Source organism: Mytilus trossulus, chromosome 3, assembly GCF_036588685.1.
Source record: "Mytilus trossulus isolate FHL-02 chromosome 3, PNRI_Mtr1.1.1.hap1, whole genome shotgun sequence".
Classification (NCBI taxonomy): Eukaryota; Metazoa; Mollusca; class Bivalvia; order Mytilida; family Mytilidae; genus Mytilus; species Mytilus trossulus.
Genome location: NC_086375.1, coordinates 8,930,095 through 8,957,507, shown reverse-complemented (window position 1 = coordinate 8,957,507; position 27,413 = coordinate 8,930,095). Strand labels below are relative to the sequence as shown.

The 27,413-nt window shown below is 38.1% G+C and overlaps 1 protein-coding gene across 1 annotated transcript in view; it reads left to right on the top strand.

Moving 5' to 3' along the window:
* LOC134710099 (ATP-binding cassette sub-family B member 10, mitochondrial-like) overlaps positions 1–26,954 on the top strand; it is a 76,578-nt gene extending 49,624 nt beyond the window's left edge. Inside the window, exons 7-13 of the mRNA XM_063570292.1 lie at positions 22,256–22,351; positions 22,849–23,055; positions 23,890–23,969; positions 24,314–24,494; positions 25,077–25,120; positions 25,655–25,689; positions 26,538–26,954. Coding sequence (XP_063426362.1) covers positions 22,256–22,351; positions 22,849–23,055; positions 23,890–23,969; positions 24,314–24,494; positions 25,077–25,120; positions 25,655–25,689; positions 26,538–26,781 — 887 coding nt within the window. The 3' untranslated portion in view covers positions 26,782–26,954. The remainder of the gene's footprint in view (positions 1–22,255; positions 22,352–22,848; positions 23,056–23,889; positions 23,970–24,313; positions 24,495–25,076; positions 25,121–25,654; positions 25,690–26,537) is intronic.
* The last annotated feature ends 459 nt before the right edge of the window (positions 26,955–27,413 follow it).

The window sequence follows — 27,413 nt, the reverse complement described above, 5'->3', positions numbered from 1 at the left end:
TTGGTGTTTCTTTAGGAGGTAATTTTAAGTCTCAGTTGGTGATCTCTCTGCATTCTTGTTGTATGCTGCCTACATTGGTGTTTCTCAAGGAGGTAAGTCTCAAATCTCAGTTGGTGATCTCTCTGCATTCTTGTTGTATGCTGCTTACATTGGTGTTTCTTTAGGAGGTAAGTCTCAAATCTCAGTTGGTGATCTCTCTGCATTCTTGTTGTATGCTGCCTACATTGGTGTTTCTTTAGGAGGTTAGTCTCAAATCTCAGTTGGTGATCTCTCTGCATTCTTGTTGTATGCTGCCTACATTGGTGTTTCTCTAGGAGGTAAGTCGTAAATCTCAGTTGGTGATCTCTCTGCATTCTTGTTGTATGCTGCCTACATTGGTGTTTCTTTAGGAAGTAAGTCTCAAATCTCAGTTGGTGATCTCTCTGCATTCTTGTTGTATGCTGCCTACATTGGTGTTTCTCTAGGAGGTAAGTCTCAAATCTCAGTTGGTGATCTCTCTGCATTCTTGTTGAATGCTGCCTACATTGGTGTTTCTTTAGGAGGTTAGTCTCAAATCTCAGTTGGTGATCTCTCTGTATTCTTGTTGTATGCTGCCTACATTGGTGCTTCTTTAGGAGGTAAGTCTCAAATCTCAGTTGTTGATCTCTCTGCATTCTTGTTGTATGCTGCCTATATTGGTGTTTCTTTAGGAGGTAAGTCTTAAATATCAGTTGGTAATCTCTCTGCATTCTTGTTGTATGTTGCCTACATTGGTGTTTCTTAAGGAGGTAAGTCTTAAATCTCAGTTTGTGATCTCTCTGCATTCTTGTTGTATGCTGCTTACATTGGTGTTTCTCTAGGAGGTAAGTCTCAAATCTCAGTTGGTGATCTCTCTGCATTCTTGTTGTATGCTGCCTACATTGGTGTTTCTTTAGGAGGTAAGTCTCAAATCTCAGTTGGTGATATCTCTGCATTCTTGTTGTATGCTGCCTACATTGGTGTTTCTTTAGGAGGTTAGTCTCAAATCTCAGTTGGTGATCTCTCTGCATTTTTGTTGTATGTTGCCTACATTTGTGTTTCTCTAGGAGGTAAGTCTCAAATCTCAGTTGGTGATCTCTCTGCATTCTTGTTGTATGCTGCCTAAATTGGTGTTTCTCTAGGAGGTAAGTGTCAAATCTCAGTTGGTGATATCTCTGCATTCTTGTTGTATGCTGCCTACATTGGTGTTTCTTTAGGAGGTTAGTCTCAAATCTCAGTTGGTGATCTCTCTGCATTCTTGTTGTATGCTGCCTACATTGGTGTTTCTTTAGGAGGTAAGTCTTAAATCTCAGTTGGTGATATCTCTGCATTCTTGTTGTATGCTGCCTACATTGGTGTTTCTTTAGGAGTAAGTCTAAAATCTCAGTTGGTGATCTCTCTGCATTCTTGTTGTATGCTGCCTACATTGGTGTTTCTTTAGGAGGTAATTTTAAGTCTCAGTTGGTGATCTCTCTGCATTCTTGTTGTATGCTGCCTACATTGGTGTTTCTCAAGGAGGTAAGTCTCAAATCTCAGTTGGTGATCTCTCTGCATTCTTGTTGTATGCTGCTTACATTGGTGTTTCTTTAGGAGGTAAGTCTCAAATCTCAGTTGGTGATCTCTCTGCATTCTTGTTGTATGCTGCCTACATTGGTGTTTCTTTAGGAGGTTAGTCTCAAATCTCAGTTGGTGATCTCTCTGCATTCTTGTTGTATGCTGCCTACATTGGTGTTTCTCTAGGAGGTAAGTCGTAAATCTCAGTTGGTGATCTCTCTGCATTCTTGTTGTATGCTGCCTACATTGGTGTTTCTTTAGGAAGTAAGTCTCAAATCTCAGTTGGTGATCTCTCTGCATTCTTGTTGTATGCTGCCTACATTGGTGTTTCTCTAGGAGGTAAGTCTCAAATCTCAGTTGGTGATCTCTCTGCATTCTTGTTGAATGCTGCCTACATTGGTGTTTCTTTAGGAGGTTAGTCTCAAATCTCAGTTGGTGATCTCTCTGTATTCTTGTTGTATGCTGCCTACATTGGTGCTTCTTTAGGAGGTAAGTCTCAAATCTCAGTTGTTGATCTCTCTGCATTCTTGTTGTATGCTGCCTATATTGGTGTTTCTTTAGGAGGTAAGTCTTAAATATCAGTTGGTAATCTCTCTGCATTCTTGTTGTATGTTGCCTACATTGGTGTTTCTTAAGGAGGTAAGTCTTAAATCTCAGTTTGTGATCTCTCTGCATTCTTGTTGTATGCTGCTTACATTGGTGTTTCTCTAGGAGGTAAGTCTCAAATCTCAGTTGGTGATCTCTCTGCATTCTTGTTGTATGCTGCCTACATTGGTGTTTCTTTAGGAGGTAAGTCTCAAATCTCAGTTGGTGATATCTCTGCATTCTTGTTGTATGCTGCCTACATTGGTGTTTCTTTAGGAGGTTAGTCTCAAATCTCAGTTGGTGATCTCTCTGCATTTTTGTTGTATGTTGCCTACATTTGTGTTTCTCTAGGAGGTAAGTCTCAAATCTCAGTTGGTGATCTCTCTGCATTCTTGTTGTATGCTGCCTAAATTGGTGTTTCTCTAGGAGGTAAGTGTCAAATCTCAGTTGGTGATATCTCTGCATTCTTGTTGTATGCTGCCTACATTGGTGTTTCTTTAGGAGGTTAGTCTCAAATCTCAGTTGGTGATCTCTCTGCATTCTTGTTGTATGCTGCCTACATTGGTGTTTCTTTAGGAGGTAAGTCTTAAATCTCAGTTGGTGATATCTCTGCATTCTTGTTGTATGCTGCCTACATTGGTGTTTCTTTAGGAGTAAGTCTAAAATCTCAGTTGGTGATCCCTCTGCATTCTTGTTGTATGCTGCCTACATTGGTGCTTCTCTAGGAGGTAAGTCTCAAATCTCAGTTGGTGATCTCTCTGTATTCTTGTTTTATGCTGCCTACATTGGTGTTTCTTTAGGAGGTAATTTTAAGTCTCAGTTGGTGATCTATCTGCATTCTTGTTGTATGCTGCCTACATTGGTGTTTCTCAAGGAGGTAAGTCTCAAATCTCAGTTGGTGATCTCTCTGCATTCTTGTTGTATGCTGCTTACATTGGTGTTTCTTTAGGAGGTAAGTCTCAAATCTCAGTTGGTGATCTCTCTGCATTCTTGTTGTATGCTGCCTACATTGGTGTTTCTTTAGGAGGTAAGTCTAAAATCTCAGTTGGTGATCTCTCTGCATTCTTGTTGTATGCTGCCTACATTGGTGCTTCTCTAGGAGGTAAGTCTCAAATCTCAGTTGGTGATCTCTCTGCATTCTTGTTTTATGCTGCCTACATTGGTGTTTCTTTAGGAGGTAAGTCTCAAATCTCAGTTGGTGATCTCTCTGCATTCTTGTTGTATGCTGCTTACATTGGTGTTTCTTTAGGAGGTAAGTCTCAAATCTCAGTTGGTGATCTCTCTGCATTCTTGTTGTATGCTGCCTACATTGGTGTTTCTTTAGGAGGTAAGTCTAAAATCTCAGTTGGTGATCTCTCTGCATTCTTGTTGTATGCTGCCTACATTGGTGCTTCTCTAGGAGGTAAGTCTCAAATCTCAGTTGGTGATCTCTCTGCATTCTTGTTTTATGCTGCCTACATTGGTGTTTCTTTAGGAGGTAAGTCTCAAATCTCAGTTGGTGATCTCTCTGCATTCTTGTTGTATGCTGCCTACATTGGTGTTTCTCAAGGAGGTAAGTCTCAAATCTCAGTTGGTGATCTCTCTGCATTCTTGTTGTATGCTGCTTACATTGGTGTTTCTTTAGGAGGTAAGTCTCAAATCTCAGTTGGTGATCTCTCTGCATCCTTGTTGTATGCTGCCTAAATTGGTGCTTCTCTAGGAGGTAAGTCTCAAATCTCAGTTGTTGATCTCTCTGCATTATTGTTGTATGCTGCCTACATTGGTGTTTCTCTAGGAGGTAAGTCTCAAATCTCAGTTGGTGATCTCTCTGCATTCTTGTTGTATGCTGCCTAAATTGGTGTTTCTCTAGGAGGTAAGTGTCAAATCTCAATTGGTGATATCTCTGCATTCTTGTTGTATGCTGCCTACATTGGTGTTTCTTTAGGAGGTTAGTCTCAAATCTCAGTTGGTGATCTCTCTGCATTCTTGTTGTATACTGCCTACATTGGTGTTTCTTTAGGAAGTAAGTCTCAAATCTCAGTTGGTGATCTCTCTGCATTCTTGTTGTATGCTGCCTACATTGGTGTTTCTCTAGGAGGTAAGTCGTAAATCTCAGTTGGTGATCTCTCTGCATTCTTGTTGTATGCTGCCTACATTGGTGTTTCTCTAGGAGGTAAGTCGTAAATCTCAGTTGGTGATCTCTCTGCATTCTTGTTGTATGCTGCCTACATTGGTGTTTCTCTAGGAGATAAGTCTCAAATCTCAGTTGTTGATCTCTCTGCATTCTTGTTGTATGCTGCCTACATTGGTGTTTCTCTAGGAGGTAAGTCTTAAATCTCAGTTGGTGATCTCTCTGCATTCTTGTTGTATGCTGCTTACATTGGTGTTTCTTTAGGAGGTAAGTCTCAAATCTCAGTTGGTGATCTCTGCATTCTTGTTGTATGCTGCCTAAATTGGTGTTTCTCTAGGAGGTAAGTGTCAAATCTCAGTTGGTGATATCTCTGCATTCTTGTTGTATACTGCCTACATTGGTGTTTCTTTAGGAGGTTAGTCTCAAATCTCAGTTCACCGGTGATCTCTCTGCATTCTTGTTGTATGCTGCCTACATTGGTGTTTCTTTAGGAAGTAAGTCTCAAATCTCAGTTGGTGATCTCTCTGCATTCTTGTTGTATGCTGCCTACATTGGTGTTTCTTTAGGAGGTAAGTCTCAAATCTCAGTTGTTGATCTCTTTGCATTCTTGTTGTATGCTGCCTACATTGGTGTTTCTCTTGGAGGTAAGTCTCAAATCTCAGTTGTTGATCTCTCTGCATTCTTGTTGTATGCTGCTTACATTGGTGTTTCTCTAGGAGATAAGTCTCAAATCTCAGTTGTTGATCTCTCTGCATTCTTCTTGTATGCTGCCTATATTGGTGTTTCTTTAGGAGGTAAGTCTCAAATCTCAGTTGTTGATCTCTTTGCATTCTTGTTGTATGCTGCCTACATTGGTGTTTCTCTAGGAGGTAAGTCTCAAATCTCAGTTGTTGATCTCTCTGCATTCTTGTTGTATGCTGCTTACATTGGTGTTTCTTTAGGAGGTAAGTCTTAAATCTCAGTTTGTGATCTCTCTGCATTATTGTGGTATGCTGCTTACATTGGTGTTTCTCTAGGAGGTAAGTCTCAAATCTCAGTTGTTGATCTCTCTGCATTCTTCTTGTATGCTGCCTATATTGGTGTTTCTTTAGGAGGTAAGTCTTAAATATCAGTTGGTAATCTCTCCGTATTCTTGTTGTATGCTGCCTACATTGGTGTTTCTTAAGGAGGTAAGTCTTAAATATCAGTTGGTAATCTCTCCGTATTCTTGTTGTATGCTGCCTACATTGGTGTTTCTTTAGGAGGTAAGTCTTAAATCTCAGTTTGTGATCTTTCTGCATTATTGTGGTATGCTGCTTACATTGGTATTTCTCTAGGAGGTAAGTCTTAAATCTCAGTTGGTGATCTCTCTGCATTCTTCTTGTATGCTGCCTATATTGGTGTTTCTTTAGGAGGTAAGTCTTAAATATCAGTTGGTAATCTCTCCGTATTCTTGTTGTATGCTGCCTACATTGGTGTTTCTTAAGGAGGTAAGTCTTAAATATCAGTTGGTAATCTCTCCGTATTCTTGTTGTATGCTGCCTACATTGGTGTTTCTTTAGGAGGTAAGTCTTAAATCTCAGTTTGTGATCTTTCTGCATTATTGTGGTATGCTGCTTACATTGGTATTTCTCTAGGAGGTAAGTCTTAAATCTCAGTTGGTGATCTCTCTGCATTCTTGTTGTATGTTGCCTACATTGGTGTTTCTTTAGGAGGTAAGTCTCAAATCTCAGTTGGTGATCTCTCTGCATTCTTGTTGTATGCTGCCTACATTGGTGTTTCTTTAGGAGGTAAGTCTAAAATCTCAGTTGGTGATCTCTCTGCATTCTTGTTGTATGCTGCCTACATTGGTGCTTCTCTAGGAGGTAAGTCTCAAATCTCAGTTGGTGATCTCTCTGCATTCTTGTTTTATGCTGCCTACATTGGTGTTTCTTTAGGAGGTAAGTCTCAAATCTCAGTTGGTGATCTCTCTGCATTCTTGTTGTATGCTGCCTACATTGGTGTTTCTCAAGGAGGTAAGTCTCAAATCTCAGTTGGTGATCTCTCTGCATTCTTGTTGTATGCTGCTTACATTGGTGTTTCTTTAGGAGGTAAGTCTCAAATCTCAGTTGGTGATCTCTCTGCATCCTTGTTGTATGCTGCCTAAATTGGTGCTTCTCTAGGAGGTAAGTCTCAAATCTCAGTTGTTGATCTCTCTGCATTATTGTTGTATGCTGCCTACATTGGTGTTTCTCTAGGAGGTAAGTCTCAAATCTCAGTTGGTGATCTCTCTGCATTCTTGTTGTATGCTGCCTAAATTGGTGTTTCTCTAGGAGGTAAGTGTCAAATCTCAATTGGTGATATCTCTGCATTCTTGTTGTATGCTGCCTACATTGGTGTTTCTTTAGGAGGTTAGTCTCAAATCTCAGTTGGTGATCTCTCTGCATTCTTGTTGTATACTGCCTACATTGGTGTTTCTTTAGGAAGTAAGTCTCAAATCTCAGTTGGTGATCTCTCTGCATTCTTGTTGTATGCTGCCTACATTGGTGTTTCTCTAGGAGGTAAGTCGTAAATCTCAGTTGGTGATCTCTCTGCATTCTTGTTGTATGCTGCCTACATTGGTGTTTCTCTAGGAGGTAAGTCGTAAATCTCAGTTGGTGATCTCTCTGCATTCTTGTTGTATGCTGCCTACATTGGTGTTTCTCTAGGAGATAAGTCTCAAATCTCAGTTGTTGATCTCTCTGCATTCTTGTTGTATGCTGCTTACATTGGTGTTTCTCTAGGAGGTAAGTCTCAAATCTCAGTTGGTGATCTCTCTGCATTCTTGTTGTATGCTGCCTACATTGGTGTTTCTTTAGGAGGTAAGTCTCAAATCTCAGTTGGTGATATCTCTGCATTCTTGTTGTATGCTGCCTACATTGGTGTTTCTTTAGGAGGTTAGTCTCAAATCTCAGTTGGTGATCTCTCTGCATTTTTGTTGTATGTTGCCTACATTGGTGTTTCTCTAGGAGGTAAGTCTCAAATCTCAGTTGGTGATCTCTCTGCATTCTTGTTGTATGCTGCCTAAATTGGTGTTTCTCTAGGAGGTAAGTGTCAAATCTCAGTTGGTGATATCTCTGCATTCTTGTTGTATGCTGCCTACATTGGTGTTTCTTTAGGAGGTTAGTCTCAAATCTCAGTTGGTGATCTCTCTGCATTCTTGTTGTATGCTGCCTACATTGGTGTTTCTTTAGGAGGTAAGTCTTAAATCTCAGTTGGTGATATCTCTGCATTCTTGTTGTATGCTGCCTACATTGGTGTTTCTTTAGGAGGTAAGTCTAAAATCTCAGTTGGTGATCCCTCTGCATTCTTGTTGTATGCTGCCTACATTGGTGCTTCTCTAGGAGGTAAGTCTCAAATCTCAGTTGGTGATCTCTCTGTATTCTTGTTTTATGCTGCCTACATTGGTGTTTCTTTAGGAGGTAATTTTAAGTCTCAGTTGGTGATCTCTCTGCATTCTTGTTGTATGCTGCCTACATTGGTGTTTCTCAAGGAGGTAAGTCTCAAATCTCAGTTGGTGATCTCTCTGCATTCTTGTTGTATGCTGCTTACATTGGTGTTTCTTTAGGAGGTAAGTCTCAAATCTCAGTTGGTGATCTCTCTGCATTCTTGTTGTATGCTGCCTACATTGGTGTTTCTTTAGGAGGTTAGTCTCAAATCTCAGTTGGTGATCTCTCTGCATTCTTGTTGTATGCTGCCTACATTGGTGTTTCTCTAGGAGGTAAGTCGTAAATCTCAGTTGGTGATCTCTCTGCATTCTTGTTGTATGCTGCCTACATTGGTGTTTCTTTAGGAAGTAAGTCTCAAATCTCAGTTGGTGATCTCTCTGCATTCTTGTTGTATGCTGCCTACATTGGTGTTTCTCTAGGAGGTAAGTCTCAAATCTCAGTTGGTGATCTCTCTGCATTCTTGTTGAATGCTGCCTACATTGGTGTTTCTTTAGGAGGTTAGTCTCAAATCTCAGTTGGTGATCTCTCTGTATTCTTGTTGTATGCTGCCTACATTGGTGCTTCTTTAGGAGGTAAGTCTCAAATCTCAGTTGTTGATCTCTCTGCATTCTTGTTGTATGCTGCCTATATTGGTGTTTCTTTAGGAGGTAAGTCTTAAATATCAGTTGGTAATCTCTCTGCATTCTTGTTGTATGTTGCCTACATTGGTGTTTCTTAAGGAGGTAAGTCTTAAATCTCAGTTTGTGATCTCTCTGCATTCTTGTTGTATGCTGCTTACATTGGTGTTTCTCTAGGAGGTAAGTCTCAAATCTCAGTTGGTGATCTCTCTGCATTCTTGTTGTATGCTGCCTACATTGGTGTTTCTTTAGGAGGTAAGTCTCAAATCTCAGTTGGTGATATCTCTGCATTCTTGTTGTATGCTGCCTACATTGGTGTTTCTTTAGGAGGTTAGTCTCAAATCTCAGTTGGTGATCTCTCTGCATTTTTGTTGTATGTTGCCTACATTTGTGTTTCTCTAGGAGGTAAGTCTCAAATCTCAGTTGGTGATCTCTCTGCATTCTTGTTGTATGCTGCCTAAATTGGTGTTTCTCTAGGAGGTAAGTGTCAAATCTCAGTTGGTGATATCTCTGCATTCTTGTTGTATGCTGCCTACATTGGTGTTTCTTTAGGAGGTTAGTCTCAAATCTCAGTTGGTGATCTCTCTGCATTCTTGTTGTATGCTGCCTACATTGGTGTTTCTTTAGGAGGTAAGTCTTAAATCTCAGTTGGTGATATCTCTGCATTCTTGTTGTATGCTGCCTACATTGGTGTTTCTTTAGGAGTAAGTCTAAAATCTCAGTTGGTGATCCCTCTGCATTCTTGTTGTATGCTGCCTACATTGGTGCTTCTCTAGGAGGTAAGTCTCAAATCTCAGTTGGTGATCTCTCTGTATTCTTGTTTTATGCTGCCTACATTGGTGTTTCTTTAGGAGGTAATTTTAAGTCTCAGTTGGTGATCTATCTGCATTCTTGTTGTATGCTGCCTACATTGGTGTTTCTCAAGGAGGTAAGTCTCAAATCTCAGTTGGTGATCTCTCTGCATTCTTGTTGTATGCTGCTTACATTGGTGTTTCTTTAGGAGGTAAGTCTCAAATCTCAGTTGGTGATCTCTCTGCATTCTTGTTGTATGCTGCCTACATTGGTGTTTCTTTAGGAGGTAAGTCTAAAATCTCAGTTGGTGATCTCTCTGCATTCTTGTTGTATGCTGCCTACATTGGTGCTTCTCTAGGAGGTAAGTCTCAAATCTCAGTTGGTGATCTCTCTGCATTCTTGTTTTATGCTGCCTACATTGGTGTTTCTTTAGGAGGTAAGTCTCAAATCTCAGTTGGTGATCTCTCTGCATTCTTGTTGTATGCTGCTTACATTGGTGTTTCTTTAGGAGGTAAGTCTCAAATCTCAGTTGGTGATCTCTCTGCATTCTTGTTGTATGCTGCCTACATTGGTGTTTCTTTAGGAGGTAAGTCTAAAATCTCAGTTGGTGATCTCTCTGCATTCTTGTTGTATGCTGCCTACATTGGTGCTTCTCTAGGAGGTAAGTCTCAAATCTCAGTTGGTGATCTCTCTGCATTCTTGTTTTATGCTGCCTACATTGGTGTTTCTTTAGGAGGTAAGTCTCAAATCTCAGTTGGTGATCTCTCTGCATTCTTGTTGTATGCTGCCTACATTGGTGTTTCTCAAGGAGGTAAGTCTCAAATCTCAGTTGGTGATCTCTCTGCATTCTTGTTGTATGCTGCTTACATTGGTGTTTCTTTAGGAGGTAAGTCTCAAATCTCAGTTGGTGATCTCTCTGCATCCTTGTTGTATGCTGCCTAAATTGGTGCTTCTCTAGGAGGTAAGTCTCAAATCTCAGTTGTTGATCTCTCTGCATTATTGTTGTATGCTGCCTACATTGGTGTTTCTCTAGGAGGTAAGTCTCAAATCTCAGTTGGTGATCTCTCTGCATTCTTGTTGTATGCTGCCTAAATTGGTGTTTCTCTAGGAGGTAAGTGTCAAATCTCAATTGGTGATATCTCTGCATTCTTGTTGTATGCTGCCTACATTGGTGTTTCTTTAGGAGGTTAGTCTCAAATCTCAGTTGGTGATCTCTCTGCATTCTTGTTGTATACTGCCTACATTGGTGTTTCTTTAGGAAGTAAGTCTCAAATCTCAGTTGGTGATCTCTCTGCATTCTTGTTGTATGCTGCCTACATTGGTGTTTCTCTAGGAGGTAAGTCGTAAATCTCAGTTGGTGATCTCTCTGCATTCTTGTTGTATGCTGCCTACATTGGTGTTTCTCTAGGAGGTAAGTCGTAAATCTCAGTTGGTGATCTCTCTGCATTCTTGTTGTATGCTGCCTACATTGGTGTTTCTCTAGGAGATAAGTCTCAAATCTCAGTTGTTGATCTCTCTGCATTCTTGTTGTATGCTGCCTACATTGGTGTTTCTCTAGGAGGTAAGTCTTAAATCTCAGTTGGTGATCTCTCTGCATTCTTGTTGTATGCTGCTTACATTGGTGTTTCTTTAGGAGGTAAGTCTCAAATCTCAGTTGGTGATCTCTGCATTCTTGTTGTATGCTGCCTAAATTGGTGTTTCTCTAGGAGGTAAGTGTCAAATCTCAGTTGGTGATATCTCTGCATTCTTGTTGTATACTGCCTACATTGGTGTTTCTTTAGGAGGTTAGTCTCAAATCTCAGTTCACCGGTGATCTCTCTGCATTCTTGTTGTATGCTGCCTACATTGGTGTTTCTTTAGGAAGTAAGTCTCAAATCTCAGTTGGTGATCTCTCTGCATTCTTGTTGTATGCTGCCTACATTGGTGTTTCTTTAGGAGGTAAGTCTCAAATCTCAGTTGTTGATCTCTTTGCATTCTTGTTGTATGCTGCCTACATTGGTGTTTCTCTTGGAGGTAAGTCTCAAATCTCAGTTGTTGATCTCTCTGCATTCTTGTTGTATGCTGCTTACATTGGTGTTTCTCTAGGAGATAAGTCTCAAATCTCAGTTGTTGATCTCTCTGCATTCTTCTTGTATGCTGCCTATATTGGTGTTTCTTTAGGAGGTAAGTCTCAAATCTCAGTTGTTGATCTCTTTGCATTCTTGTTGTATGCTGCCTACATTGGTGTTTCTCTAGGAGGTAAGTCTCAAATCTCAGTTGTTGATCTCTCTGCATTCTTGTTGTATGCTGCTTACATTGGTGTTTCTTTAGGAGGTAAGTCTTAAATCTCAGTTTGTGATCTCTCTGCATTATTGTGGTATGCTGCTTACATTGGTGTTTCTCTAGGAGGTAAGTCTCAAATCTCAGTTGTTGATCTCTCTGCATTCTTCTTGTATGCTGCCTATATTGGTGTTTCTTTAGGAGGTAAGTCTTAAATATCAGTTGGTAATCTCTCCGTATTCTTGTTGTATGCTGCCTACATTGGTGTTTCTTAAGGAGGTAAGTCTTAAATATCAGTTGGTAATCTCTCCGTATTCTTGTTGTATGCTGCCTACATTGGTGTTTCTTTAGGAGGTAAGTCTTAAATCTCAGTTTGTGATCTTTCTGCATTATTGTGGTATGCTGCTTACATTGGTATTTCTCTAGGAGGTAAGTCTTAAATCTCAGTTGGTGATCTCTCTGCATTCTTGTTGTATGTTGCCTACATTGGTGTTTCTTTAGGAGGTAAGTCTCAAATCTCAGTTGGTGATCTCTCTGCATTCTTGTTGTATGCTGCCTACATTGGTGTTTCTTTAGGAGGTAAGTCTAAAATCTCAGTTGGTGATCTCTCTGCATTCTTGTTGTATGCTGCCTACATTGGTGCTTCTCTAGGAGGTAAGTCTCAAATCTCAGTTGGTGATCTCTCTGCATTCTTGTTTTATGCTGCCTACATTGGTGTTTCTTTAGGAGGTAAGTCTCAAATCTCAGTTGGTGATCTCTCTGCATTCTTGTTGTATGCTGCCTACATTGGTGTTTCTCAAGGAGGTAAGTCTCAAATCTCAGTTGGTGATCTCTCTGCATTCTTGTTGTATGCTGCTTACATTGGTGTTTCTTTAGGAGGTAAGTCTCAAATCTCAGTTGGTGATCTCTCTGCATCCTTGTTGTATGCTGCCTAAATTGGTGCTTCTCTAGGAGGTAAGTCTCAAATCTCAGTTGTTGATCTCTCTGCATTATTGTTGTATGCTGCCTACATTGGTGCTTCTCTAGGAGGTAAGTCTCAAATCTCAGTTGGTGATCTCTCTGCATTCTTGTTGTATGCTGCCTAAATTGGTGTTTCTCTAGGAGGTAAGTGTCAAATCTCAATTGGTGATATCTCTGCATTCTTGTTGTATGCTGCCTACATTGGTGTTTCTTTAGGAGGTTAGTCTCAAATCTCAGTTGGTGATCTCTCTGCATTCTTGTTGTATACTGCCTACATTGGTGTTTCTTTAGGAAGTAAGTCTCAAATCTCAGTTGGTGATCTCTCTGCATTCTTGTTGTATGCTGCCTACATTGGTGTTTCTCTAGGAGGTAAGTCGTAAATCTCAGTTGGTGATCTCTCTGCATTCTTGTTGTATGCTGCCTACATTGGTGTTTCTCTAGGAGGTAAGTCGTAAATCTCAGTTGGTGATCTCTCTGCATTCTTGTTGTATGCTGCCTACATTGGTGTTTCTCTAGGAGATAAGTCTCAAATCTCAGTTGTTGATCTCTCTGCATTCTTGTTGTATGCTGCCTACATTGGTGTTTCTCTAGGAGGTAAGTCTTAAATCTCAGTTGGTGATCTCTCTGCATTCTTGTTGTATGCTGCTTACATTGGTGTTTCTTTAGGAGGTAAGTCTCAAATCTCAGTTGGTGATCTCTGCATTCTTGTTGTATGCTGCCTAAATTGGTGTTTCTCTAGGAGGTAAGTGTCAAATCTCAGTTGGTGATATCTCTGCATTCTTGTTGTATACTGCCTACATTGGTGTTTCTTTAGGAGGTTAGTCTCAAATCTCAGTTCACCGGTGATCTCTCTGCATTCTTGTTGTATGCTGCCTACATTGGTGTTTCTTTAGGAAGTAAGTCTCAAATCTCAGTTGGTGATCTCTCTGCATTCTTGTTGTATGCTGCCTACATTGGTGTTTCTTTAGGAGGTAAGTCTCAAATCTCAGTTGTTGATCTCTTTGCATTCTTGTTGTATGCTGCCTACATTGGTGTTTCTCTTGGAGGTAAGTCTCAAATCTCAGTTGTTGATCTCTCTGCATTCTTGTTGTATGCTGCTTACATTGGTGTTTCTTTAGGAGGTAAGTCTCAAATCTCAGTTGTTGATCTCTCTGCATTCTTCTTGTATGCTGCCTATATTGGTGTTTCTTAAGGAGGTAAGTCTCAAATCTCAGTTGTTGATCTCTTTGCATTCTTGTTGTATGCTGCCTACATTGGTGTTTCTCTAGGAGGTAAGTCTCAAATCTCAGTTGTTGATCTCTCTGCATTCTTGTTGTATGCTGCTTACATTGGTGTTTCTTTAGGAGGTAAGTCTTAAATCTCAGTTTGTGATCTCTCTGCATTATTGTGGTATGCTGCTTACATTGGTGTTTCTCTAGGAGGTAAGTCTCAAATCTCAGTTGTTGATCTCTCTGCATTCTTCTTGTATGCTGCCTATATTGGTGTTTCTTTAGGAGGTAAGTCTTAAATATCAGTTGGTAATCTCTCCGTATTCTTGTTGTATGCTGCCTACATTGGTGTTTCTTAAGGAGGTAAGTCTTAAATATCAGTTGGTAATCTCTCCGTATTCTTGTTGTATGCTGCCTACATTGGTGTTTCTTTAGGAGGTAAGTCTTAAATCTCAGTTTGTGATCTCTCTGCATTATTGTGGTATGCTGCTTACATTGGTGTTTCTCTAGGAGGTAAGTCTCAAATCTCAGTTGTTGATCTCTCTGCATTCTTCTTGTATGCTGCCTATATTGGTGTTTCTTTAGGAGGTAAGTCTTAAATATCAGTTGGTAATCTCTCCGTATTCTTGTTGTATGCTGCCTACATTGGTGTTTCTTTAGGAGGTAAGTCTTAAATCTCAGTTTGTGATCTTTCTGCATTATTGTGGTATGCTGCTTACATTGGTATTTCTCTAGGAGGTAAGTCTTAAATCTCAGTTGGTGATCTCTCTGCATTCTTGTTGTATGTTGCCTACATTGGTGTTTCTTTAGGAGGTAAGTCTTAAATCTCAGTTGGTGATCTCTCTGCATTCTTGTTGTATGTTGCCTACATTGGTGTTTCTTAAGGAGGTAAGTCTTAAATCTCAGTTTGTGATCTCTCTGCCTTCTTGTTGTATGCTGCCTACATTGGTGTTTCTCTAGGAGGTAAGTCTCAAATCTCAGTTGTTGATCTCTCTGCATTCTTGTTGTATGCTGCCTATATTGGTGTTTCTTTAGGAGGTAAGTCTTAAATATCAGTTGGTAATCTCTCTGTATTCTTGTTGTATGCTGCCTACATTGGTGTTTCTTTAGGAGGTAATTCTTAAATCTCAGTTTGTGATCTCTCTGCATTATTGTGGTATGCTGCTTACATTGGTGTTTCTCTAGGAGGTAAGTCTTAAATCTCAGTTGGTGATCTCTCTGCATTCTTGTTGTATGTTGCCTACATTGGTGTTTCTTTAGGAGGTAAGTCTTAAATCTCAGTTGGTGATCTCTCTGCATTCTTGTTGTATGTTGCCTACATTGGTGTTTCTTAAGAAGGTAAGTCTTAAATCTCAGTTTGTGATCTCTCTGCATTCTTGTTGTATGCTGCTTACATTGGTGTTTCTCTAGGAGGTAAGTCTCAAATCTCAGTTGGTGATCTCTCTGCATTCTTGTTGTATGCTGCCTACATTGGTGTTTCTTTAGTAGGTAAGTCTCAAATCTCAGTTGGTGATATCTCTGCATTCTTGTTGTATGCTGCCTACATTGGTGTTTCTTTAGGAGGTTAGTCTCAAATCTCAGTTGGTGATCTCTCTGCATTTTTGTTGTATGTTGCCTACATTGGTGTTTCTCTAGGAGGTAAGTCTCAAATCTCAGTTGGTGATCTCTCTGCATTCTTGTTGTATGCTGCCTAAATTGGTGTTTCTCTAGGAGGTAAGTGTCAAATCTCAGTTGGTGATATCTCTGCATTCTTGTTGTATGCTGCCTACATTGGTGTTTCTTTAGGAGGTTAGTCTCAAATCTCAGTTGGTGATCTCTCTGCATTCTTGTTGTATGCTGCCTACATTGGTGTTTCTTTAGGAGGTAAGTCTTAAATCTCAGTTGGTGATATCTCTGCATTCTTGTTGTATGCTGCCTACATTGGTGTTTCTTTAGGAGGTAAGTCTAAAATCTCAGTTGGTGATCCCTCTGCATTCTTGTTGTATGCTGCCTACATTGGTGCTTCTCTAGGAGGTAAGTCTCAAATCTCAGTTGGTGATCTCTCTGTATTCTTGTTTTATGCTGCCTACATTGGTGTTTCTTTAGGAGGTAATTTTAAGTCTCAGTTGGTGATCTCTCTGCATTCTTGTTGTATGCTGCCTACATTGGTGTTTCTCAAGGAGGTAAGTCTCAAATCTCAGTTGGTGATCTCTCTGCATTCTTGTTGTATGCTGCTTACATTGGTGTTTCTTTAGGAGGTAAGTCTCAAATCTCAGTTGGTGATCTCTCTGCATTCTTGTTGTATGCTGCCTACATTGGTGTTTCTTTAGGAGGTAAGTCTTAAATCTCAGTTGGTGATCTCTCTGCATTATTGTGGTATGCTGCTTACATTGGTGTTTCTCTAGGAGGTAAGTCTCAAATCTCAGTTGTTGATCTCTCTGCATTCTTCTTGTATGCTGCCTATATTGGTGTTTCTTTAGGAGGTAAGTCTTAAATATCAGTTGGTAATCTCTCCGTATTCTTGTTGTATGCTGCCTACATTGGTGTTTCTTTAGGAGGTAAGTCTTAAATCTCAGTTTGTGATCTTTCTGCATTATTGTGGTATGCTGCTTACATTGGTATTTCTCTAGGAGGTAAGTCTTAAATCTCAGTTGGTGATCTCTCTGCATTCTTGTTGTATGTTGTCTACATTGGTGTTTCTTTAGGAGGTAAGTCTTAAATCTCAGTTGGTGATCTCTCTGCATTCTTGTTGTATGTTGCCTACATTGGTGTTTCTTAAGGAGGTAAGTCTTAAATCTCAGTTTGTGATCTCTCTGCCTTCTTGTTGTATGCTGCCTACATTGGTGTTTCTCTAGGAGGTAAGTCTCAAATCTCAGTTGTTGATCTCTCTGCATTCTTGTTGTATGCTGCCTATATTGGTGTTTCTTTAGGAGGTAAGTCTTAAATATCAGTTGGTAATCTCTCTGTATTCTTGTTGTATGCTGCCTACATTGGTGTTTCTTTAGGAGATAATTCTTAAATCTCAGTTTGTGATCTCTCTGCATTATTGTGGTATGCTGCTTACATTGGTGTTTCTCTAGGAGGTAAGTCTTAAATCTCAGTTGGTGATCTCTCTGCATTCTTGTTGTATGTTGCCTACATTGGTGTTTCTTTAGGAGGTAAGTCTTAAATCTCAGTTGGTGATCTCTCTGCATTCTTGTTGTATGTTGCCTACATTGGTGTTTCTTTAGGAGGTAAGTCTTAAATCTCAGTTGGTGATCTCTCTGCATTCTTGTTGTATGTTGCCTACATTGGTGTTTCTTAAGGAGGTAAGTCTTAAATCTCAGTTTGTGATCTCTCTGCATTCTTGTTGTATGCTGCTTACATTGGTGTTTCTCTAGGAGGTAAGTCTCAAATCTCAGTTGGTGATCTCTCTGCATTCTTGTTGTATGCTGCCTACATTGGTGTTTCTTTAGGAGGTAAGTCTCAAATCTCAGTTGGTGATATCTCTGCATTCTTGTTGTATGCTGCCTACATTGGTGTTTCTTTAGGAGGTTAGTCTCAAATCTCAGTTGGTGATCTCTCTGCATTTTTGTTGTATGTTGCCTACATTGGTGTTTCTCTAGGAGGTAAGTCTCAAATCTCAGTTGGTGATCTCTCTGCATTCTTGTTGTATGCTGCCTAAATTGGTGTTTCTCTAGGAGGTAAGTGTCAAATCTCAGTTGGTGATATCTCTGCATTCTTGTTGTATGCTGCCTACATTGGTGTTTCTTTAGGAGGTTAGTCTCAAATCTCAGTTGGTGATCTCTCTGCATTCTTGTTGTATGCTGCCTACATTGGTGTTTCTTTAGGAGGTAAGTCTTAAATCTCAGTTGGTGATATCTCTGCATTCTTGTTGTATGCTGCCTACATTGGTGTTTCTTTAGGAGGTAAGTCTAAAATCTCAGTTGGTGATCCCTCTGCATTCTTGTTGTATGCTGCCTACATTGGTGCTTCTCTAGGAGGTAAGTCTCAAATCTCAGTTGGTGATCTCTCTGTATTCTTGTTTTATGCTGCCTACATTGGTGTTTCTTTAGGAGGTAATTTTAAGTCTCAGTTGGTGATCTCTCTGCATTCTTGTTGTATGCTGCCTACATTGGTGTTTCTCAAGGAGGTAAGTCTCAAATCTCAGTTGGTGATCTCTCTGCATTCTTGTTGTATGCTGCTTACATTGGTGTTTCTTTAGGAGGTAAGTCTCAAATCTCAGTTGGTGATCTCTCTGCATTCTTGTTGTATGCTGCCTACATTGGTGTTTCTTTAGGAGGTAAGTCTAAAATCTCAGTTGGTGATCTCTCTGCATTCTTGTTGTATGCTGCCTACATTGGTGCTTCTCTAGGAGGTAAGTCTCAAATCTCAGTTGGTGATCTCTCTGCATTCTTGTTTTATGCTGCCTACATTGGTGTTTCTTTTGGAGGTAAGTCTCAAATCTCAGTTGGTGATCTCTCTGCATTCTTGTTGTATGCTGCCTACATTGGTGTTTCTCAAGGAGGTAAGTCTCAAATCTCAGTTGGTGATCTCTCTGCATTCTTGTTGTATGCTGCTTACATTGGTGTTTCTTTAGGAGGTAAGTCTCAAATCTCAGTTGGTGATCTCTCTGCATCCTTGTTGTATGCTGCCTAAATTGGTGCTTCTCTAGGAGGTAAGTCTCAAATCTCAGTTGTTGATCTCTCTGCATTATTGTTGTATGCTGCCTACATTGGTGTTTCTCTAGGAGGTAAGTCTCAAATCTCAGTTGGTGATCTCTCTGCATTCTTGTTGTATGCTGCCTAAATTGGTGTTTCTCTAGGAGGTAAGTGTCAAATCTCAATTGGTGATATCTCTGCATTCTTGTTGTATGCTGCCTACATTGGTGTTTCTTTAGGAGGTTAGTCTCAAATCTCAGTTGGTGATCTCTCTGCATTCTTGTTGTATACTGCCTACATTGGTGTTTCTTTAGGAAGTAAGTCTCAAATCTCAGTTGGTGATCTCTCTGCATTCTTGTTGTATGCTGCCTACATTGGTGTTTCCCTAGGAGGTAAGTCGTAAATCTCAGTTGGTGATCTCTCTGCATTCTTGTTGTATGCTGCCTACATTGGTGTTTCTCTAGGAGGTAAGTCGTAAATCTCAGTTGGTGATCTCTCTGCATTCTTGTTGTATGCTGCCTACATTGGTGTTTCTCTAGGAGATAAGTCTCAAATCTCAGTTGTTGATCTCTCTGCATTCTTGTTGTATGCTGCCTACATTGGTGTTTCTCTAGGAGGTAAGTCTTAAATCTCAGTTGGTGATCTCTCTGCATTCTTGTTGTATGCTGCTTACATTGGTGTTTCTTTAGGAGGTAAGTCTCAAATCTCAGTTGGTGATCTCTGCATTCTTGTTGTATGCTGCCTAAATTGGTGTTTCTCTAGGAGGTAAGTGTCAAATCTCAGTTGGTGATATCTCTGCATTCTTGTTGTATACTGCCTACATTGGTGTTTCTTTAGGAGGTTAGTCTCAAATCTCAGTTCACCGGTGATCTCTCTGCATTCTTGTTGTATGCTGCCTACATTGGTGTTTCTTTAGGAAGTAAGTCTCAAATCTCAGTTGGTGATCTCTCTGCATTCTTGTTGTATGCTGCCTACATTGGTGTTTCTTTAGGAGGTAAGTCTCAAATCTCAGTTGTTGATCTCTTTGCATTCTTGTTGTATGCTGCCTACATTGGTGTTTCTCTTGGAGGTAAGTCTCAAATCTCAGTTGTTGATCTCTCTGCATTCTTGTTGTATGCTGCTTACATTGGTGTTTCTTTAGGAGGTAAGTCTCAAATCTCAGTTGTTGATCTCTCTGCATTCTTCTTGTATGCTGCCTATATTGGTGTTTCTTTAGGAGGTAAGTCTCAAATCTCAGTTGTTGATCTCTTTGCATTCTTGTTGTATGCTGCCTACATTGGTGTTTCTCTAGGAGGTAAGTCTCAAATCTCAGTTGTTGATCTCTCTGCATTCTTGTTGTATGCTGCTTACATTGGTGTTTCTTTAGGAGGTAAGTCTTAAATCTCAGTTTGTGATCTCTCTGCATTATTGTGGTATGCTGCTTACATTGGTGTTTCTCTAGGAGGTAAGTCTCAAATCTCAGTTGTTGATCTCTCTGCATTCTTCTTGTATGCTGCCTATATTGGTGTTTCTTTAGGAGGTAAGTCTTAAATATCAGTTGGTAATCTCTCCGTATTCTTGTTGTATGCTGCCTACATTGGTGTTTCTTAAGGAGGTAAGTCTTAAATATCAGTTGGTAATCTCTCCGTATTCTTGTTGTATGCTGCCTACATTGGTGTTTCTTTAGGAGGTAAGTCTTAAATCTCAGTTTGTGATCTCTCTGCATTATTGTGGTATGCTGCTTACATTGGTGTTTCTCTAGGAGGTAAGTCTCAAATCTCAGTTGTTGATCTCTCTGCATTCTTCTTGTATGCTGCCTATATTGGTGTTTCTTTAGGAGGTAAGTCTTAAATATCAGTTGGTAATCTCTCCGTATTCTTGTTGTATGCTGCCTACATTGGTGTTTCTTTAGGAGGTAAGTCTTAAATCTCAGTTTGTGATCTTTCTGCATTATTGTGGTATGCTGCTTACATTGGTATTTCTCTAGGAGGTAAGTCTTAAATCTCAGTTGGTGATCTCTCTGCATTCTTGTTGTATGTTGCCTACATTGGTGTTTCTTTAGGAGGTAAGTCTTAAATCTCAGTTGGTGATCTCTCTGCATTCTTGTTGTATGTTGCCTACATTGGTGTTTCTTAAGGAGGTAAGTCTTAAATCTCAGTTTGTGATCTCTCTGCCTTCTTGTTGTATGCTGCCTACATTGGTGTTTCTCTAGGAGGTAAGTCTCAAATCTCAGTTGGTGATCTCTCTGCATTCTTGTTGTATGCTGCTTACATTGGTGTTTCTTTAGGAGGTAAGTCTCAAATCTCAGTTGGTGATCTCTCTGCATTCTTGTTGTATGCTGCCTACATTGGTGTTTCTTTAGGAGGTAAGTCTCAAATCTCAGTTGTTGATCTCTTTGCATTCTTGTTGTATGCTGCCTACATTGGTGTTTCTCTAGGAGGTAAGTCTCAAATCTCAGTTGTTGATCTCTCTGCATTCTTGTTGTATGCTGCTTACATTGGTGTTTCTTTAGGAGGTAAGTCTCAAATCTCAGTTGTTGATCTCTCTGCATTCTTCTTGTATGCTGCCTATATTGGTGTTTCTTTAGGAGGTAAGTCTTAAATATCAGTTGGTAATCTCTGTATTCTTGTTGTATGCTGCCTACATTGGTGTTTCTTTAGGAGGTAAGTCTTAAATCTCAGTTTGTGATCTCTCTGCATTATTGTGGTATGCTGCTTACATTGGTGTTTCTCTAGGAGGTAAGTCTTAAATCTCAGTTGTGATCTCTCTGCATTCTTGTTGTATGTTGCCTACATTGGTGTTTCTTTAGGAGGTAAGTCTTAAATCTCAGTTGGTGATCTCTCTGCATTCTTGTTGTATGTTGCCTACATTGGTGTTTCTTAAGGAGGTAAGTCTTAAATCTCAGTTTGAGATCTCTCTGCCTTCTTGTTGTATGCTGCCTACATTGGTGTTTCTTTAGGAGGTAAATCTCAAATCTCAGTTGGTGATATCTCTGCATTCTTGTTGTATGCTGCCTACATTGGTGTTTCTTTAGGAGGTTAGTCTCAAATCGTAGTTGGTGATATCTCTGCATTCTTGTTGTATGCTGCCTACATTGGTGTTTCTTTAGGAGGTAAGTCTTAAATCTCAGTTGGTGATATCTCTGCATTCTTGTTGTATGCTGCCTACATTGGTGTTTCTTTAGGAGGTAAGTCTAAAATCTCAGTTGGTGATCTCTCTGCATGCTTGTTGTATGCTGCCTACATTGGTGCTTCTCTAGGAGGTAAGTCTCAAATCTCAGTTGGTGATCTCTCTGTATTCTTGTTTTATGCTGCCTACATTGGTGTTTCTTTAGGAGGTAAGTCTTAAATCTCAGTTGGTGATCTCTCTGCATTCTTGTTGTATGCTGCCTACATTGGTGTTTCTCTAGGAGGTAAGTCTCAAATCTCAGTTGGTGATCTCTCTGCATTCTTGTTGTATGCTGCTTAAATTGGTGTTTCTCTAGGAGGTAAGTCTTAAATCTCAGTTGGTGATCTCTCTGCATTCTTGTTGTATGCTGCTTACATTGGTGTTTCTTTAGGAGGTAAGTCTTAAATCTCAGTTGGTGATCTCTCTGCATTCTTGTTGTATGCTGCCTACATTGGTGTTTCTCTAGGAGGTAAGTCTCAAATCTCAGTTGGTGATCTCTCTGCATTCTTGTTGTATGCTGCCTACATTGGTGCTTCTCTAGGAGGTAAGTATCAGATCTCAGTAGGTGTTAACAAGTATTGGAAACTGTACAGCCTTCAACAATGAGAAAACCCATACCTCATGGTTTGCTTAAAAAAGCCCCTTAATTTAGAACAAAACATTTTTTGAAAAAAACAAATATGTGACATGAACCAACAACAACCACTGAACTAAGCACAAACAATGGGTAAACTCAATTAAACTGGAAGGTTTCAAGTATGTTCTACATATAAAAATGCCTGTACCAATATGACAGTTGCTATCAATTTGTTTGATGTGTTTGATGTGTTCGAGGTTTTGATTTTGCCATTTGATTAGGGACATTCTATTTCATATTTTTCTATGAGTACAGTATTTTTGTGATTTATCTTTTTGTTAGATTATTTTATGTCAGATAATTGATTTTTCTTTCTTTTTCCAGGAATGACATCATTTTACTCAGAGATGATGAAGGGACTAGGTGCTAGTACTAGATTGTGGGAATTAACAGACAGAACTTCTTCTATACCAGTACATGGTTTGTATTTAGGTGTAGTTATTACAGGTTGATATCATCCAGGTGGTAATTTATGATGGAAATATTTCAAAACTTTTAGTTTTTATTAAATCAACTTTATTATTTGTTAAATTATAATGCACTTGTAAGTATTTCTACTAATAATATGCAATTTTAAACTGTTTTATAAATCACTGTTTGATCATATGTAATTATTCTAAAAGTTTTTATATATACATATATATTTTAATACGATGGATTATAGTTTGATACTTTTTTATTGATTATTATGCAAAGCCATGCATTATTATTTTTGAAATACCTATTATCAAAACATTGATGACGTTTTCATTTTATCTGTATACCATAGATTTAACTTCTCAAAATGTGGCCAATCAAAATGCACATTACAAAGAACTTAGCATTAGAGTTTCATTTTAATATCTGCAGTCTTATTGAACTTGTGAAATGAAGATGAATAAAACCATTGATAATTAAAATATTTATTATTTTAACAGGTGGTCTTATTCCAACTTCACCAGTAATAGGTAATATACAATTTACTGACGTCCGATTTATCTACCCTTCCAGAGAAGATGTTGTGATATTTGATAAATTATCATTATTAGTACCATCAGGGTCCATTACTGCTGTCGTTGGTCCAAGTGGTTCAGGGAAATCAACGGTTGGATCCTTACTACTGAGATATTATGACCCTTCACAAGGTATGTTACCATAGCAACATGTAAACATTTTTTATTTACCTCTGAGATATTATGTTCCTCATAAAGCTATGTTACCATATCAGCTAGAAATTGAAATACTGGTATGTTGTTTTTTTTCATTTCGGCTGAGACAATATTATAAGTTATATGGTTCGCTACTGACCCAATATGGATCCATAGAGGGTTAGTAAAATCCATAGGGGATGAGGCCGGAGGCCGATTCCCTATGAATTTTATTCACCCTCTATGGATCCGTAGGGGGTCAGTAGTTAACCGTATAACGAATTTATCGGATTTTTTGCGTCGTTTTGTTGAAAAATAAACAACAAAACGCAACAACATTAATAGATGACGTCGCCATTAACGCGTCATAAACCCCCTATGAAACCTACTAACCCCCTACGGTCTCATAGGGGGTCACCACGTGACGGCGTTTAACCAATCACAACGTGATATTTTATCTATAGTCCGATAAAATGTCATAACAACTGTTAACAAAAGCAGTTTAAATTATTTAATATATTTTTATTTCATCACTGTTGAAGCATAATGATTCTTCTCAAAAATATGTTACCAAAGCAGCTACAACATTGGTGAAAATGAAATTTAAATACTGAAATAGGGTCTTCTTCTAGTGGTCTCTCTTAACTATTAATTTATTGCAGTTTGGGGAGTCTACGTGTGATTAAGACCTAGAGCTTGTTATTTGCTAAAATTTTCTATGTCATTGATCTCTGTGTATTCCAAAAAAGGAAATTCTGCAAATTTATATTTTTGAATTCATCAAAGGATGAAGCCATTTTGAAATAATTTTTTTTTTTTACTTTAATCTAGGTTCAGTAACATTAGATGGTGAAGATATAAAAAAGATAGATCCTACCTGGCTAAGGGGTCAGATAGGAACTGTTAGTCAGGTAAATATAGTACTTAATAAGGTTTTATTTATTTTGTACATATATGTAACAAAAGGGTTATTGCATTTTCATTGAGTAATATTGTCTGGCAGGTTTGTGCCTTACGATATATTGATCAGTAGAAAAGTGAATGATTATTCTTAAAAAACTGTTCCGAAAGTCTTTGTTATAAATGTTTATATACTGAGTGCATGTATTCAGCACTTAGATACGTTCATTTTGCATAATTGTCATAAAATTTTCTATTATACTGTTTATTTTTCATTTCAATATAGCCAGTGTTTGTTTATAATTTGGAGTTCTTATCCAATTAATTCATACATAGAAATTTCATGGTTTTTCAGGAGCCTGTATTATTTTCATGTTCAGTAAGAGATAACATAGCCTATGGCTCACTAGACCCTACCACAGTTACAGATGAGGAGATTTACGAGGCAGCAAAGAAAGCCAATGCATATCATTTTATCAACTCATTCCCAGATAAATTCAACACAATGGTCGGAGAAAGAGGACAGACTTTGTCAGGTATTGTTTCACATAAAAATGAGAAGTTTTGGACATTCACTTGCTAACTATTTAAAAAAGAAGATGTGGTATGATTGCCAATGAGATAACTCTTCATGATCACAAGAGACCAAATGGCACAGAAATTGTCAACTTTATGTCACTGTACAGCCTACAACAAGCCCTAAGTGCATAGTAAGTCCTGTATATAAAAGCCCTTGATATGACAAATGAACACAATTGAAATTAGAAAACTATTGACCTAATTAATGTACAAAAAATGAAGAAAAAAACCAAATATGTAACACAGCAGCAAATGACAACTACTGCTACTGAATTACAGTATCCTGACTTGGGACAGGCACATTCATACAGCATGTGGCGGGTTGAAAAGTGTAAGCAGGATCCAATCCCACTGAAACATTATTATATAATAATGTTATTTTTCCTCAATCCATGAAAATTTGTATCTTTTACTAGTCCTGTACAAAAAATTTGCAATAACTTTTAATAGATGTTATATAGTATATTTATTGTATGAAATATTTTTTGAATTCAATTTTGCACTGCGAAAACTTATATGTATGTATGTCTATTTAATAGGGGGACAAAGACAAAGAGTTGCAATAGCCAGAGCGATCCTTAAGGTAACAAACTTAATTACAAATGATGAAGTCTATTTTTGGAAAGTTGTCTGCTTTACACCTAAAATAAAATTGAGAATGGAAATGGGGAATGTGTCAAAGAGACAACAACCCGACCATAGAACAGACAACAACCAATGCGTCTTCAATGCAGCCAGAAACTCCCACATCCAGAGGAGTCCTTCAGCTGGCCCCTCAACAAATATGTATACTAGTTCAGTGATAATGGACATCATACTAAACTCAAAAAACACAAAAATATGTTTTATTCCTAAAAATGATTTTATATTGAAATTTACTGATAAAATTTCTCTGGTAAGGAGCTATCTACTCTTGTCATCCCTAAGACACATAAAAAAATGAACATGAACATAAGCATTTAGACTTCAAGAATAGGCAACTTTTATAAATTTGGGATTTATATGTCTGAATTTTACAAATATTCCTTTTTTTTTTACTTTTATGTATCAGTTACAAGTTCAGCAATTTGCAATATAATATACACCAGTATACATAGTTTATATATTTTTATTGCAGAATCCAAAAATTCTTATTCTTGATGAAGCAACCAGGTAAGATTTAATCCATAATAGAAATTTGACGAGATATAACTGAAATGTCATTGTAATAATCGTAAATCACAAATACACGAACTTCAGTATTACTTTACTAGCTTTAATGTCTCATCTCATTGACAAAACACAAGAAAACATTCAACGAAAGTTACGAAACACTTGATATTTTTTTCTGACTTTCATGATTTAGTACACAAAAAGGTTGGGTGACTAAGCGAGACGTCGAATTGTCGATTTTTTGTAAGCCTGACACATGAAAGTCAAATTATTGTGCAGTGAAAACGGGAAATTTAGTCCAGTGGGACACGGGAAATTACAAAAAAAATGAGAATTGCTTACATACATAGTGTAAGCGGGATACAGGAATCTGACAAATTAGTAGCAAGGTCATGAGACCCCCTTTTATGTGTCCAATTAACAGAATTTTAAAGTTTCTTTTTTATGATTAGGGTAAATATTAATGAGACAACCCAACTCTCAATTGTCATGAATTTACACAAGTTTTGAATAATTCTCACAGAGACTATCGAATATTTGCTATCTAAAAAAAATACCAAACAATGACATTATCATAATATAACAAAAGACATGAGTTACAAATCAAGTTTGCATGTTGTTCAGGTAGAGAGAACTATGATCAAGTTCATGTTAATGTGGCATTGTGTACCAAAATATCTAGACATTTAAAAGACATATTAATTATTGATGTACAGCTTCAAAATGAAACTTACATTATGTTCCATATGACCTCTGTGTATAATTGAACTTCAGTTTTTTTAATAGAAAATATTTTGTAAGACAACTTTGAGAGCATTGTTCTATAAATTATTCATTGTATATTTTAGTGCCTTAGATGCTGAGAGTGAATATTTAGTACATGAAGCTTTAGAAAGACTGATGGTTGGTCGTACAGTAATAACAATAGCTCATCGTCTGTCCACTATTAAGTCTGCTGACCAGATAGCTGTTATAAATCACGGACATGTATCAGAAATAGGAAGTTATAGTCAGTTAATGGACATTCCAGACGGACTTTTCAGGAAACTTGTTGAGAGACAAACTATAACTGTTGATGTTAACGGGTCTTAAGTTATTCATTTAAAAAGTAGATTACACATGAACTTCCCCTTTTCATTATTTATTATTAATGAATCTATAGATTAGATGACCAGTGTTAAAAGATGTGCATGTCTATGGTCAAGGATTGTATAGATTTTTGTGAGGTCTTCATTTTTTAAATATTGAAATTGTTGCTCATGTAGCTTTTCTTAAGATAATATGCAATACATGAAAGTTTTGGAAAATATAAGGAATATCAATGATTTCGTTTTGATGAGGTTTTTGAGTATTTGTTTATTTTGTTCATTGTAACACAGGGAATAAAACTTTTATTTTATTTTTAAAGTAAATGCAGGTTTTGATTTTATTTCATTGATGCAAACTATAAGAAATCAAACAAAAAAGATCCTTAAACATTGTTAAACATGATATCCATGACTATCAGTAAGTTTATGATATATTTAAAAAAAGAATAGAATTTGCAAATGCAATGAATTTTTCTCCCTATAAATCCAATTAAACAAAAAAAAAAGAACTGGCATAAGTTGCAAACAATGTCATGCCAAGTTTCCCCCTTTCTGATAAGTATAATGTAATATTTCATTTTATTTAGGAATGATTTTAGTGTCAAAAAGTGACATTATAGGTGCTATGAATATTAT